Source organism: Limulus polyphemus, unplaced genomic scaffold (genome assembly GCF_000517525.1).
Source record: "Limulus polyphemus unplaced genomic scaffold, Limulus_polyphemus-2.1.2 Scaffold351, whole genome shotgun sequence".
In the NCBI taxonomy this organism is placed as follows: domain Eukaryota; kingdom Metazoa; phylum Arthropoda; class Merostomata; order Xiphosura; family Limulidae; genus Limulus; species Limulus polyphemus.
The window spans coordinates 660,239-677,212 of NW_013665961.1; the positions used below are offsets into that span (position 1 = coordinate 660,239).

Sequence of the window (16,974 nt, forward strand, 5' to 3'; positions counted from 1 at the left end):
AAAAAATAATAATGAAATATATAAATTAAGGACTAAATGATAGAAACATTATAGAAAATGTTAAAATGTTAGTTTATCCCATCATGGTGGATAGTTCCCAGATCAAAAATAACTGTTTTCTTGAAGTTTGTGGTTAAGTTTTATTTTGCAGTGACCTTATTTTCAAAACAAGTATTTTAAAATCCTAAAGTGTATGGTTGTGTTGTGCAAATCAAAATGTCAAGCTACTGGTTTATCTGCATTACAATTGATTATGTCTCTGAGATGTTCTTGAATAAGTTCTGCTAATAATCTAGTGCTTTCTCCAATGTATAAATGTCTACAACATTTGTATATAATAGAATATATGATTCAATTTTATGTGCTGTTATATTGATTTTAATTTAAAATTTTGGTTTAGGACCCTGCATGGATATTCTTGGGTCTATGTAAGGACACATGCTGTAGCACCTTCTATTACAACTACCTTTTTTGGGTGGGTTTTTGAGGGTCGCTGTGAACTAAGGAGTTTCCAATATTGGAATCATAATAGTAGGAGACTATGGGGAGGGGTAAGGCTTGAAAGAATATATTTAGTGGTGTCAGATTCCTTTAAAATGTGAAAATTATTTTGAATAATGTATTTAACTTGTTGTATGTGTTGATAGGGGGTAGCCTGGTACAGTAGAGTTTAGAGTTTGTTTCCATGACAGATGAAGAGGAGTTGTGGTCTTGATTTACAACAGAGTTGTGAACTTTTTTTTTTTTCAGAACCTGTTGGGGTTAGGTAGCCGCGATCATGAAAAAAACGATTTCAGTGCTGTGGTACAAGCACTAAAATCACCAGGTTTACTACACAATTTTTGTAGTTTAATGAATTTGGATTTTGGAATGTTATTTTTCATGTGTATTGGATGGCTAGAATTAAAGTGTAAGTAGTTGTGGCACATCTGTGAGTTTATAATTAACATTGGTTGTGATTTTATTGGAAGGCATAGAAAGAAAAATATCCAGAAATGGTGGTGATAAATTGGAAATGTTTGTTAGCCTTCTCGTAGAATTCATTGTTAAAACCCACTACATTTTACAACTAATTCTGCTAGATAAATCAAAGTGTTAGTAGGGATTGAAGTTCAGGACATTTGTGAAAAATATATCTTAAAGCTGTTAAATGTTCTTGTTGGGGTATTAGAGTGTATAATTACTTGATGTTCACTGTAAATAAAAATACTGTCTGGTTTGTTTTAAAAGTAACTGTGTTGAAGAGTCTAATGACATGATAAGTATCCTTAATATAAATAGGGAGTGAGTATACGAGGGAAGCCATTACAGAATCTAAATAACTGAATATAAGTTTAGTTGGAGCATTACAGATAGACACAATAGGTGTACCGGAATTCTCAAGCTAGTGAATTTGAGGCATTAATAAAAAACACCTGTTCAAGAATTACAAATTGTTAATATCAAAGTTTTAGCAGATATAGATAGTTTGTCAGCCTCAATTAATTTGTATACCGTATTGATGATGGTTTCATGATATTTTGGTAGCGGATCGTCCTGAAGCAGCCTATATGATACTAAGTCACTCGGTTGATGTTATGCTTGCTGTAGGTAAAGATCCTTACACCAAGCAATGAAGCAGCTTGTATGATAGTAAATCACTTGGTTGATGTGTAAAGATCCTTACACCATGTGATGAAGCAACTTGTATGATAGCAAGTCACTTAGTTGATGTGTAAGGATCCTTACACCATGCAATGAAGCAACTTGTATGACAGTAAGTCACTTGGTTGATGTGTAAGGATCCTTACACCATGCGATGAAGTAGCTTGTATGATAGTAAGTCACTTGGTTGATTTGTAAAGATCCTTACACCATGCAACGAAGCAGCTTGTATGATAGTAAATCACTTGGTTGATGTGTAAGGATCCTTACACCATGCGATGAAGCAGCTTGTATGATATTAAGTCACTTGGTTGATGTGTAAGGATCCTTACACCATGCGATGAAGCAGCTTGTATGATATTAAGTCACTTGGTTGATGTGTAAGGATCCTTACGCCATGCGATGAAGCAGCTTATATGACAGTAAGCCACTAGGCTGATGTGTAAAGATCCTTACACCATGCAACCACAGTTCCTTTTTATCTGATGGTTTGATACTATCATCTTGAGAATGAGTGAGTTGTAATGCTTTGCACTCTTCATGGGTGAGGTTGTTCTTAGAGTTTTGTGCTTTGTAGTTAAGTTTGTTGACCTTAGTATTACATTTATCTGTATGATAATCAAGTCATAGAAGTGACCCATAGGAAGGGATCCATCTGCCATTCGAAACAGAACTTTTCCATTTATGAATTTACTCTTCAGTTATAGATACCTGAAGACGGGCATTGTTCGAAACAGGGAATGTTTAATCATAATTAAATTACATTGTAAATTTAACAGCAATCATATATTTCAAAGTAATAACTAGAACATAAACTTTATCTCAAAATTTTAAAATTATATCAAAGCTCCTTCGTAAACAGCATTTGCAGTTTACTTTCCATCTACCAACAAATAAAGATATTAAGGTGATCCCACCTTTGAACACCCTACATCTCAATTTCCATGAGAAAAGCATGGTTGTTTGAGAAACAATCCAGCAACTTTCAAACTTTGACCTTGAATCCCTTTAGAATATTCAACATTGTCTAAAGCGTCAACCTGCCAAGATTGTTTGAGATTGACTCAATAGGCTGGGAGTAGTTAACCAACAGGCTTTACAAAATAGAAATAGGGTTAAGTTAAATTTTTATCCCTTTAGGACATTCCCTAAAGTTCAAAGTGTTTACAATAAATATTTTGGTTGAGATTGGCCCAATAGGCTCAGAGGAGTTAGGGTGCAAACAAACACATTTCATCTTTATATATATAGATGTATATGTAATTAACACCTCGTTGTCTTCAGTGTTTAACCCACAATGTAATTTTTGTTTGTTTATATAGTCTACTCTACAGTTTTTGTATCATTGTTGTTGGGTTCTTCTCTGTTGTTTACACTTTAACATGTTAATTTCTTTGATGCTTCTAAAAGATCCTTTAAGTTTCCTTCATTGACTCTGCAACTTTTATTGTTTGAAGGCTTTACCTGATTACATTGGTAATATGTTAAGTTCTTTCCTTTTGTCAAACTATGTTTTTGCTTTGTATTTAGTGCAGGGTTTCCCTTACGACTTGTTCTGTAAGTATTTTGGTTTGTTAAGACACTTTAAAAATGTTTGTTCTTTCGAACTATGTGGTATTAAGACAGAATATTTATATTCATAAGATTATTTTTTTTTTAAGTATAATTATATTTTCTTTATAGAGTTAATAAAACTTCTTCCTAGGTATTGTACCAACTTTTTATTGTTCCTCATTATACATAGTACATTGTTATTAGTTTCATTACACTACATTGTAAAAGGACAATTTCTAAACGTTATTTAATTAGATGGTTGAAAGTTAATTTGAAAAGTTTATCCATTGGTTGTGATATAAAGATAAAATATTGTTTTATCTTTGTCAAGACATTTTAGACATAGGCTAACTATTTAGTATTTTTTGTCACCTTTAATTGTAGGTAGAATTTGTTTTTATTTCATCTTTGTGTTAGTATTTTTTTATGTTTAATATTCTGTGACTGACTCTTCACTTTTCAGTTGTTTTGATATTCATTCTGTGGGGTAAGAGTTCTTAACTTATTTGTATTCACACTATTTCTTAACTTATTTTTTTTAGTTAGCTTGCTTTGATTAACAATTATTGATAATAATTTGGGATTTGGAACCATACATGCTTTATTAATCTTTAAAAAACCTTGATCTAGTGCCTGTTGCAGAAATTTTTCTGTGTAATATGTTTAAGATGCTTTTTGGTTTATTATTAGAATGCCAAGTCTTATCTGTTAAATGATTTACTCCAGATAGATCTCCGCAATCGACAGGTAGTTTTGGATTATCCAGACCACAACAACAGCCACATGAAGTTGCCATTCAGTGTTGATGAAGATGCTGGTATTCTCTGCTCAGGTGGTCAGGATTGTATGACAAGGCTTTGGAATCTTAATGATGGAAAACTTTTGAATGTAATTTCTCCACAATCGTCAGACTCTTTTCAGCCTTGGGCGTGGTACTCGGAATCATGGAAAATGCTCTCTGGTGGTAGAAATTCAGGCTTGGTGGTGGTATCAGGTGTAGACTTAGAAGTCTACAAAACATGTTAAAAAGAGTCCTGTTCAAGTAAATTGAGATACTAAACTTAAAACACAAATTCTTTCTAACACCAAACTATTTGATCAAATTTTTCAATAAATTACAAAGTCAGTATCATTTGATTGCCTTATAAAACTATAAGTAGATTTTTGAGTTTGAAAACATTAATAGTTTAATTTTTGAAATGCAGAACATAACAGCTTAATTAGAAAATATGCACACCTAAACTGAAACAATTAAAGTGATGATTTGGAAGTCTGTTGTTATTTGCATATGTAAACGTTTAAGGTTTAATAAACTCAGTTACAATAAATATCACATTTGTGCTTTTTGTATGAATTATCTACATGGAGAGCATATTCAGCAGAATAGAACATAGTTATGCTTCAAGTGGTTTGTCTAATGTCAACTTAATCTTCAGAGGAGTATAACCAGTATAGCAACTACACAGAGAACTAAAATTTGTCAATATGGAAAGTATATGGTAAAGCATAATTTTTCGGTGTTGGATATATACATTGTTCTCCAGATTGAATTTATTACACAGCTTCATATAAGTAACACTGTAATGAAAAGCTAGTATTTAAGATAGCATGTTAATTTTAGTTTCTGTTTTGCATGGGTGTTGGAATATGTTTTTATTACTTGAAAAAAATCTGTTTTATTGATCAGTGTAACCGTCGTTCTTAATGTTCTCCCAGTTTCATCTTAAAAAGCAGATGGAGGCAGTGAATAGTAGTTTGGTTAGTAGGAAATTATGGATTAGAGCAATTACGAGGTAAACCTAATTTTGTATTTCTAGTGCTGTGTGAGCCCATCATCAGCTAAAAATCTATTTCACTAGGGAAAATTTATCTGAAAGTTTATACTCTTGTTTAGCTTGTATAATCTACCTTGGGTATGGGTGAGTGGTGCATACATATTTGTACAATCATTTAGAATTATTTTATTACATGTTACAGCTTTTATAGTAAGGAAAAATATTTTAACACTGGTACGACGTTTCATCACTGGTGCGATCATTCTCAAGTTTTTAACGGTAAAGAAGCTGTAGACCTCTTTTAGCGTCATCTTCTGGCCATTAGGGAAATATAGAAGTAAGAAATATTCAAACGTAAAAATGTAACGACTTCAAGAGTATTGGCTCAGAGGCCTCGCTAGGCGCTAGCACACGGGTCCCGTTCCCTGTTTCTATTTGACAGTTTCCCGAATTCCATATTGGTGTCTTGTGAAATCAGAATAGAAAACCATGAAACGTTGATAGCTTATTTAAAGCGTTAAAATCCGTGATTCAATTTAATTTTTGGCTACTAGATAACATCACATCCGAATTGAAAGGTATATATTTTCTCCAATTTTTACACTGGTTTAGCCTATGTGCGATATATATGTATATAATTAACTACTTTAAGACAAAAATGAATATAACAAATTGCGAACATTTCCCATTTTCTTACAAATGGTGCTATTTACTCTAGAAAACGTCAAATACATTTTCATGTCCTATTACTAAAATTAATTGCATAAAGTTTAAAAACAAAATTTTCTCGAACAGAACCAACATAAAAGTATTAGCGGAAGAGGGGTAGAGACCGAATGCCGTTCATTAATTCTAAATTTGATCCCTTTATATGTCTCATGTCATCCTCCAGTTGGAGCTAGGACTGTTGAAAATTTCCAGTACAGTACATTACCTCCTCTCACGCAATGAGCTATTCTTCGTTTTTCCTGGCAGTTATTTAGAGTTAAAAATAATCATTTCCGAAGAAATAATTACTAATCTGGAGTGCTCGAAGATTAAACAATCCTCCTTCACCCCGCTCGTGGTCTAGGAATATGGGCTTAACTTGAGAAAATAGGAAATTAATGCAGACGAGGTATGTAATTTTAAAAAGGTAAACGAGAGAGTAACTGTAGACAATAAAAGGTGAAGAGCAAAGTAAACTAAACGCCGAAATCGAATAGACAGAGCTATTCTTGTTCAGTGCTGTCCTCTATATACAAAAAATAATTTCGCATGCCTCAAGCCTTTTACCTCCCCTCCATTGAAAATGATTCATTCCAATGTGTGTGTCATGCAAATCATTATGCGACAACCCTCCACAAATGAGAGTACCACACACACTCTCGTTACGCATGTGACTCCCTCTATTCAATTCTACTTTAACAGTCATACTTCCGAAGTGGTTTTTAATCGTTTTTGATTAAACAACTGATGAATTTATTTTCAATTTACTTTCCAGTCTTTATTTATTTTTATTTTTTCGCATATTTGTATTTATTTCTGAAACAACTTGTGTTATTTATTATTTACCATGAATTCCGAGGTTCATGAAACCACTTCCGGTCTCACACCTACTATAAGAACTTTTTCACTCTGCCGGTGGGGCGACCTGTTGTTGGATTTATCCGCGATTATTCGCCAAGAGATTGATCGTTATATGGGTCAACCACCTTCATCTGAATTTTCACCACTTCCTCACAAACAGTCCGAACCTGTTTGTTCTGATGAAGATTTTGATAGCCTTTTTTCACCACCGGATTTTGCCGTGTTTTTCTATGCCCCACATGCGGAATCAGCTAGGCCTAATACTGCATTTTTAGTCATGATTTCTCAGGTATGTGATGTTTTATTCCTTTCCCCGATTTCCTATGATCCTCGTCTCCTTTGTTGCACGATAGTTTTTCTTTTCCCTATTTAGTTTTCCCACCTTTCCCGGATTTTAGGGTTCATGCTGATAATTTGCTTCTCAATTGGTTGAGGGTGCCAGCATGCCTCGCCCTCAGCAGGCTACGGATCAGTTTGTTTTGGCATACCATCATGCAGACTGTCCATTTCTAGAATCTCAGTTGTAGGGGTCTATTTTGCCAATTTGGGGGCACTCCCTGATTTTCTGGGGTGTATAACCCATGCCCAGTTTTCATGCCTTCGTCTTACCCTTACTTCCTTTATATGGTCCTTATCTACCATACATCTACTTTCAGAGGCCATGCGCCGAAATCCTGAGGGTATTTTGAGGACAGCCTCTCCCTTATTACCTCTGTATTGGCTTGTTTGTTATCCTTGGCTCTTGCCTTGCACATGTGGTTTCTTTGTTGTTGGGATCTTCTGGGTTGTGCTGCAGCCTTGTCACAGGTTCGTTTGCCGCCCACTTATCTCAGGAAATTACATACAGCCCATTTTCTCAGATTGTATGTTTTCGACCATATCCCAGACACTTTGGAAATCTCTGTATTAACAGAGATAGCTTTGATAGCTCGTTTGTCACAGTCGAAATAACAACAAGCTTTTATTCCTGTCCTAGTCCTACTCAGCCCTTACCTGTTTCTTCTTCCAGAGGTTCTGTATCTAGGTTTTTTTCTTCAACATAGATCAGCATGATGCCAACAGTACTGGTGACTACCCGGTGGGTTCTGGTTCAGTTGGAGCTCGATTGTCCAATTTTTCCCCTTTGGCGATATTTCATCACATATAAGTGGGTTATTTGGGTTCTCTCAATTCCTTTCCTCTCCTCCTTTGTTACAGATATTCTTTCCTTCTCTCAGCCTCAGGATCCCATTACCAACCAGCATCTGTCAGAGATGGTTCAAGATCTTCTGTCTCAACAGGCCATTGAACCTGTGAATCATCTTTCTCCCAGTTTTTATTCCAGACTGTTTGTTGCCTCCAAGAAAACCGGAGACTGGCGGCCTGTCATAGAATTGTCTTGCCTCATTCATTTTCTCAATCTCCCATGGAATTATTTCTCACCCCCAGGGAGAATTTTTCTCCAGGCTTATGGATGTCGCGAATGCTTACTTACGTATACCAATAGCTTGGCACTCGTGACCATATCTTTGGTTTCTCCATCAAGGAGTGATTTATCAGTCTTATGCACTACCCTTTGGACTTGCTTCGGCCCTGTATGTTTTTGTCAGGTGGTTCGAGCTTTTGCTTGTCATCTTCATACTCTTGGAATGGATACTCATTATTAATATATAGGTGACAGGCTGCTATTAGCTCGATCTGAACAGGAGTCTGCTTGTCATACTCTTCAGCTGCTCTGGGAGGCGGCTCGGTGGGCTGGTTAATCAAATTGAAGAAGTCTTTTCTTCGACCTATCCAATATCTGATCCAATTGGGTGTTTTTTCAACACCTATCTGAGTTTGAAACAACCTTCTCCTCTTTGACTTTGTTGGTTGGAGCTTTCAGTTCACCATACTCTTACTGTTCCCTCTCTTACAGCTCTCGAGGTTCTATCACTTTTGGGGATGTGCTCATATGCAAGCTCTTCAGTGTTTTTTTCACGACCAGTGGAATCTTGCACGGGATCCTTTGCAGGCTCTTACTACCCTTCCTTTTACCTAATCGACGATCTGCATTGGTGGTTGAACAGGACCCATACGTCAGTGGGTGTCTCACTTCCTGCTCCTCATCCAGATTTACATATTTTCATGAACTATTCCTTCCAGGGATGGGGGCGTGTGTCTATCAGCAGGAAGCTTTGGGGTGTTGGTTTGTGGTGGAGAAGTCTTATCTTATCAACACTCTGGAGCTTCTCGCTGTCCGTCGGGCCTTGAATCATTTCCTCCATCTAGCCAGACATCATTTGGTAATGATTCATTCCCACAATTCGACAGTGGTTGCTTATCTCAATCATCAGGGTAGCATCCATTCTCGATCCCTATGTTTTGACATGTTGGATCTTCTTTCCTGGGCCCAGACACAGGATATTTATATCATTGCATGTCATGTTCTGGGTGCTTTCAATCTTGTTGTAGCTCATCTTTCCCATCCACACAGAATCTATCAGATGGAGTGGTCTCTCGATCCTATGATTTTCCAATGGCTTTGCCTTCAGTGGGTCACTCTTCACATCAGTGCATTTGCCAAAACTCCCTCTGTTTTTTTTCTACAGTCCTTCATCCTATTGCCCTGGCTTTTGTTACTTTCAGTCAGGATTGAACCAACAAATACCTATATATTTATCTTCCCATTCGACTCCTTCACTGGGTGACTTCACTAATCCATACCACTCTGTGTCAGGTTCTTATGATTGCTCCTTAATGGCCAGCTCAGCTGTGGTTTTCTTAACTTATCCAGCTCCAACTTACCTCTTCATTACTTCTTCCTCTGTCTCCCTCCCTTCTTTGGCATCCTTGGGCATCTTGTTCTCCACCTTCATGGTTGGGTTTTATCTGGTCCTTGGCGAGAAGATTGGGATCGTTTCTGGCCCATTACATCTGCTCTTCCTCCATGGAACATTTTGTGTCGTTGGTTTCTGGGCCAGTGGTTTTTGGCTGATCAGCCCACTGTTCCTCATATTGCAGAATTTATTACTTTGCTTTTTGACTGGGGATCCTCTGTCTTCGCGATTTCCGGATATTGAACAGCTTTATCCCACACCTACCGTTTTTCCCGATACTATAGGGTTTGTACCTCTTCTACACTCTCCCTGTTGATCTGTTTCTTTTGGACTTATCATCCTCCACAGTGGGCTGCACTTTTGGACTGATATGTTAGTGTGGTCCTCCATTGCCTCACTTTGCCTCCATTTGAACCACTTTTCACGTGCTCCTTGTTTCACCTTTTCCTTAAGACATATTTCTTTTTCCTATTAGCCTGTGGATGTTGGCAGTCTGATTTATTTGCCATAGATGTTTTGCGTACTCTTTATCATTCTACATATCTTCTCCTTTATCTTGATCATTCTTTCCTAACCTCTGCATCTAGGTAGGGTAAATCCTTTTCGACAATTTCCCTTCCTTCCATTTTCCAACTTTATCCTGGTCCTGATCCATATAAACTTCTATGTCCAGTTTGTACTCTTCAATGTTATATTGCCTGCATGGCTTTCATCTCTGGTGCCCATTCCCGCCTATTTATCTCTTGGCAACCATCCACTGTTCATGATCTTCTCCCTTCCACCATCACCAATTGGGTTCAGCTTTTAATTTGATAGGCTTATTCCTTTCATCATCTTCCCGTACTTTGCTCCAGGTGTCTTTTCAACAAATTCGACACCTTACCCTTTCTGTGACATCTCACCTTCATCATCCATTGGAGGAGATTCTTCAGTCGGGCATGTGGAATACACCTAATATGTTCATCTCTCATTATTTGCATAAGGTTGCCATTTCTTCCTCTTTGAGATATCGTATTCTGCCTGTAGCCATTCTTCAGACTTCTGTGTAACTTTAAGATTGGGTAAGTTATATTTATTCTTTTAAAAAATTTTCAGGGACCTTATTTCCCTTTTCATCCTAATTCTCATTGTTTGGATTTCGCTATGTGGCGAGTGTTGTCTGCACTGTTCGACCCTTTCGACACACTTAATATGTTCCATGACCATGCAATGCACACTGTTGAGATGGGGTGTTCCATAAGATTGCTTGAAGGTTATCGTCACGAAGAAATTGCTTCATAAATATGCCTGTCCCAGACTGTACCACCTGTGGACTACATGGGTAAAAACATGCCTTTTATTGAATAAATTGGTATGGTCTCCTTTTAAAAATAGGGTTTCTGGTCACCCATTTCACTGTCTCGGGTGTTGATGTTCCTCTGGACTCTCCACCACGTTTCACCCCTTTTCTTCTAGTGGAGTCTGAGAGTCCTTACTACTTTCCAGTTCCAAGCTGCTGGGGTGGTGGACCATGGAGGCATCCTCCAGAATGGTTTAATGACATAAAATTCCAATGCAGAAATACCATTCAATGCAGAGTAGGGTGGTAGTGTTCTGCTGGTTTAGATTATGTGATATCCTCTGCTATAAAACATATGTAAACCAAAGGAGTGAGACGTCCAATTGAAGCTCACCCCTTCAATTAGGATCCCTCATCCTACCCCCACGTGCATGCTAGTTCCCACTGGCTTGGTTTTGGAGTTTGAGTAGAACCAATCAACATAAGTCCTTGCACATGTATTATGGATGTCTATCTTCCTACCTCAACCATACTGTATTGTGAGTCATGGTGGAGGTACTTGGGATTGTTACAATTCTTTCCCTTGATGTATCTTATCCCGAGGATGTTATTGCACCTGGGTTGGTTACAGTCAGTTTCAATGTTGAGGGAGTCTCTTTCTCTATGGTAGATATCTTTTTGATTCCAGATGTTGATATATCATTTTCTATTTTTAACATGTGCCCTGTTCTGTAATCAGGGGGGTTTGAGATACCCTTCAGTCTCTTGAATTTGAGGTGAAGATGGTATAAGCCTAATCCTAACCCCTTATAGGTGTTGATTCCCAGCAGTATGAGTTTTGGATGTAGTTGACTTGCCAAGTATGGTCTGTTGCTCTCTAGCCACTCTACATCTGGGGGCACTTCCACTTGTTTTTTTTTTTTTTTTACACCAGTTGGATGTGCTCCTTTGTTTTCTGCCCATATATTCGACATTTTTCTTAGATTGGCAAAGAGTATACCTGATTCAGAAATGATGTGGTGTGCCACATCAGATCTTTGAATCTGACTCTATTGTCTCAACGTGTGTCCTTCGGACACTTTCGAAGGATGTTTCTTTTCCTCCCTCGAACCGGTCCCTTCCACTCATCAATGTGGAATTTTAGATAATTATATGAGAGGAGGCAATGTACCGTATCAGAAGTTATAATTTTCCTACACTGAAAATGTATTTCTGATAGGTACTTACCTTCTTTCACACTTCCCATCCTTCCTCCCCACTGAAATTGAGTAGAATTGAATAGAGGGAGTCACGTGCATAACGAGAGTGTGTGGTACTCTCATTGGTGGAGGGTTGTCGCATGATGATTTGCATGAGAGAGACATTGGAATGAGTCATTTCCAATGGAGGGGAGGCAAAAGGCCTGTGGCATATGCAAAAAAATTGTATATAGAGGACAGCACTGAACGAGAATCGCTAATTATGTGAAAGGAGGTAACAACCTATCGGAAATGCGTTTTCAATATAGAAAAATTATAACGTATGTCATTGAGAACTTTGGCCCGACAAAGACTACAGAAAAACAAATATATTCGGGAATCAATCGTTTGGTAATGAGTAGATACCACAAAAATATATAGTACATTACCTGGTGGTTAGGGCGCTTACTTCGCAATTGGTGAGGTCGCTGGTTCGAATACCGTTGCCGAACATGTTCGCTTTTTCAGCCGTGAGTTTGTTATGGTCGATCCACTGTTCGATTAGAGTAGCTCAAACGTTGGTTGTAGATTATGACGAATAGCTTTGTGCAAAATTCAAAAACCAAGGAATTAATGAATAATTAAAATGGCTTTATAATATTATTTATGATTGATGTCGCAGGTTTTAATCCGGTATATTATAATTCTTTTATAACGAATACAATAGGCACAAGTGCTCCGTCCACGGGTGGGATCATATGAGCCATGAATATAAATAGTTGAAGACGTACCTGAAGGTTGGAAAGAAGAAGAAATAAAACTGAAGTTTCGCGGCAGCCGAGTAAAAATGAAATCAACGAATACATTATTAAAAGCAGCCAAGGGGGAGAGAATGCCTTACATTAGTAGGCGCAACACTTCTAGTAGTATCTAAATTATTGTAGTTTAAGAGGCTGATACACATTGTAAAAAAATGAAATCGGTCCAAAATGGGCAAAATGAGCTGGTGAGCTTCCACATTGATTAATAAGTTTAAACCAAAAAGGCTCAAGAGATAATCATAGCTAAGTTGTAGTGGTGGTCCACTAGCAACAATTTGAAATGCAGCAGTTGGAGCACATTTTAAAGCCTCAGACAAACACTTAGAGCAGCAAATTGAATGGAATTTAACTGATGTGAAACAGACTGGGGCAGTGCAGTAAAGAACATAACCATAGTTCAGTTAAGAACGGATATAGGAGCGAAAAAAAGCAGAAGTGTAGAGCAATTACCACCCCTAGTAGAGCCAAAATCTGTATGCAGAGAGATCAGGTGTTGACGACAGTTAGTAACGAAGCCAAGATGTAAGCACACCAAGTGAGACATCTTTCCAGCACAATCTCTAAAGTAGAAATACTAGAAGAATTTATCAATGGCTAGATGTGTAAGAATAGAACAAGTTGGGTCAAGATCAATTTGGTGGTTGGAGAGTACAATATATTTACATTTAATTGCAATGAAGCTAAAACCTCTCTCGGAAGTCCGTTTATTCAAGTAATCTTAACAGTCACTGGAAGGAGACTCGGACAAAGGACACATTCTTCCCTTGGCACCAGATCGCCACGTCATCTGGGAATATGCTGGTTGAATCCTAATACTGAATAAAGTCGGACGAGTTTGAAGTCCTGGGGAACACTATCGTATAGATATGTAACAGTAGATCGGACGCACCCAACTTACAGAGGGTTGTGTAACAAAGGTAGTTACTTAACAAGCGTATCATACGATCTCTATAACCAGTTGAATAGAGTTCTTGAACAAGTTTTTAGACCACAGAGTATCAAAACTGCTTTTATATCTAAGAATAAGGTAAAAGCATTTCTTTTTGTTGGCGAGAACACTGAAAATTTACTCTTGCAGTCGTGCTAGGCAGTTTCTTTTAGTGCAAAGCTACACAACGGGATATCGGCGCTCTGTCTACCACGGAAAATTGAATCCAGAATTTTAGCATTGAAAATCCGGAAACTTAGTACTGACCCACCGATGAATAGCTAAGCAGTTAACAGTATTTCGACATGGATGAAATCCATTCTGGTTGGGAGAAAGGTGAGAATTAAGGAATTAGAGCAAGAGATAATTGGTATAATTTAAAAGATACACGCATATAAAAAAAATTAAACAATAGTTTACAAAAATTAATTTATATAATACCCGGACCAAAAACTTTACTTAGAATGATACTACACATTTTCATCATTTCTAAAGATTCCCTAATATTTAATTCGTTTTATAGCTCCCAGTGGCACAGCGGCAAGTCTGAAAGCTTATGACGCTAAAAAAATGGGGTTCTATATCTGTGATAGGCACAGCACAGATAGCCCATTGTGTAACTTTATACCTTTATATTTATCTATAACATGTTGATGTTCCTCAACTCTAAGTTTTAAATTTCTGCATGTCTGACCAACGTAGATTAAACCACAGTTACAAGTAACTTTATATATATATATATATATATATATATATATACACAATATATCTTCCTGTTGTAATTTCACTTTAAGATCGATAATAAAATGTCAATATTTTAAGAGGAGAAAATGTTATGCTACAATTAATGGGATTTTTGAATATATTACCTACTTGTGCCCCCTAGTGGCTCAGCGATAAACCGGGTTTCGATACCAGTGATGGGCATAGCTTTATGCTTGACTACAAACAAACCTATTTACGTGGAAATACTGAGCATATGGCAAGCATACTCACGTATTATCCGTATAAGTATTCACATATAATGTGATATGCCACTTTTAATGGATTGTGCTTCCATGAAATAGATCTGAGTTGTCTTGTGATTACATAATTTTTGGATTTATGTTTGACATTAAAGCACAGGAAGCACAGGACACAATGAACTAGTAAAATCACACATGGATTTAGCTGTAGCGTCATCTAGTGGCGATGGAGTTAAGTCGGATGTTGAAGTTCAAAGGCGAGCAATAGTTCTCTCAGAAACATTTTATGCTCTCTTGGAATACTTACAAAATTATTTAGCACAAGTGTATATTGCAATGTATGTATTGTTTTCAGGGTGTAATTACAGCTCCAGAAATGTTGCATCTACTGGGAAAAGGTTTTCAAAGTTGAAATTATTTAACACCTATCTTAGATCGTCCTTATTTCAGGAGCGTCTCGCAGGGTTGGCCACGTAACTCTCTGTATCGAAAGGGGTGTTGTAAACGACAATCACATAGTAAACTGCCACATTTTAATAACTGTATAAAAACGAAGCACGTGAATGCAAAAATAAAAAATAAAAAGAGTTCTAATTAGATAAGACAAATTCCCTTCTTTCGCGTCATAGGAGGATTGGCAAGATCATGAACCAAAAATCAAAAGTCGATATCAGAGGTACTCATTCAAGTAGTATCTTTAAATACGTAAAAAAAAGCATCAATTTCAAGCCAATGGAATCAACAGGAACAAAATGGCGGGTGTTTACATTTTGCCCGGGGAGATTGCTGTTGTATGACCAAAAATACATATGAAAAAGCCCCCCCCCCCCAGTGGCACAGCGGTATGTTTTCGGGCTTATAACACTAGAAGCCGTGTTTCGATACCCGTGGTGGGCAGAGCACAGATAGCCCATTGTGTAGCTTTGTGCTTAATAATAAACAAATGAAAAAACACCATAGAAAGGCGACTTTAAGAGTTCACGTAAATTATGATTGTATTTGAATATTTGGAGTTTTTACAGTATTATTTTCGAGAAAAAAGGAATCTGCTAATGAATAAAAAAAAAAAAACGAATTTCCTCGTCATTTACCATAATGTTGGATCCACGTATTCAAAGAACTAGTTTTTAAAAGAAAATATCTTCATATAAAGTACATTACGATATATCAAAATATCTAAGCAATACGTGTTTAGGAGAGGTTGAAACACAGGTGTTGAATGTCAAGAAACCCATGTGAGCATAGTGAGGCAAAACAATATAGTATTGTGAATATGATGTATGAGGTGCATTTGTATTATTTAATAAGTGTTTTCATGTATATGGTTTTGTAATATTGTTATTACATGTATATGGCTTTGTTATATTATTTTTACATATACATGGCTTTGTAATATTATTGTTACATGTTTTTTAATGGGGGTTATAAAAGTTACTCTAGGCCTTGAAATAGCGTATATATATATTGTTACATAGTGCGAATCTGAAATAGTCCGAAGCTGATATTTTAGTTAATTTACGCTACTTGCCAACAAGATTGACACACACCGTTTTCATTTTTCTCACAAATACGTTTTATACAACAGTATAATTTACAGTAAAAACTATTACGATTAATTATTAAAAACAAAGTTTCATAAACAAAAATTTCACCAACTTACAAATAACCTAAAATCTTCTTCCTAGTTCAGAGTCTCCTTGATATCCAGCGAGTTAACTTGAAGTCGATGTACGTACAATTGCTGAGAAACTAGCTAGCTTTGTCAGACTGAATTGTTGGACTGTTGAAGTAAGATAATATTTTCATACAACCACTAATGTCCGATGAGAATCCAGTAATATTTTCGGAAAGATACTAACGTTCGATGAGAATTCACTGACGTTCGAAATTTATAACTGTTCCTGGTCAAATGTCGTATATTTTCCGGTTGATAAGGGTTAGCAAAATCACGGTTTATAGCGTACATGGTTATAACAGGTTCCTAGCAGAGTTATTAAACTATCTTCATTGTTTCTGGTGCGTTGCTTTTTATAGGCACTGGAAAGATTTTCTCAACAATACTGAACTGTACTTAACTGGTTACGGAAGTGGATGTATTGTCGATTCTTGCATTCACGAATATTCTACAACCTTGGATAATTGGTGGGAGTTTTGCCATACATAACTAACACTGTAAGCTAGGCACGTTTTTACATATAAACTGAATCCCAACAAACGTTGTCATTAAAATAAATATATAACAAATTCGTTACACGCAATACATATCTGACACTATAAGTTACGCATATTTTTAAATACAAATTTAATCTAAACAACGCTCATATTAAAAATAAATACATAACAATAAATTCGTTACAATAGGTAAAACAATTGATACACTACTAAAATATTTTATTTTTACGCACAAACTCTGTCTTGTAATGTGAGTACTTAAAGACTTGGATCTGTATTTGTGATATCTAA

The 16,974-nt window shown here is 36.6% G+C and overlaps 1 protein-coding gene across 1 annotated transcript in view; it reads left to right on the plus strand.

Annotated features, from left to right (window-relative positions):
* LOC106457617 (DDB1- and CUL4-associated factor 4-like) overlaps positions 1-4,530 on the plus strand; it is an 8,715-nt gene extending 4,185 nt beyond the window's left edge. The window contains exon 2 of the mRNA XM_013917054.2: positions 3,925-4,530. Coding sequence (XP_013772508.1) covers positions 3,925-4,224 — 300 coding nt within the window. The 3' untranslated portion in view covers positions 4,225-4,530. The remainder of the gene's footprint in view (positions 1-3,924) is intronic.
* Positions 4,531-16,974: the final 12,444 nt, after the last annotated feature.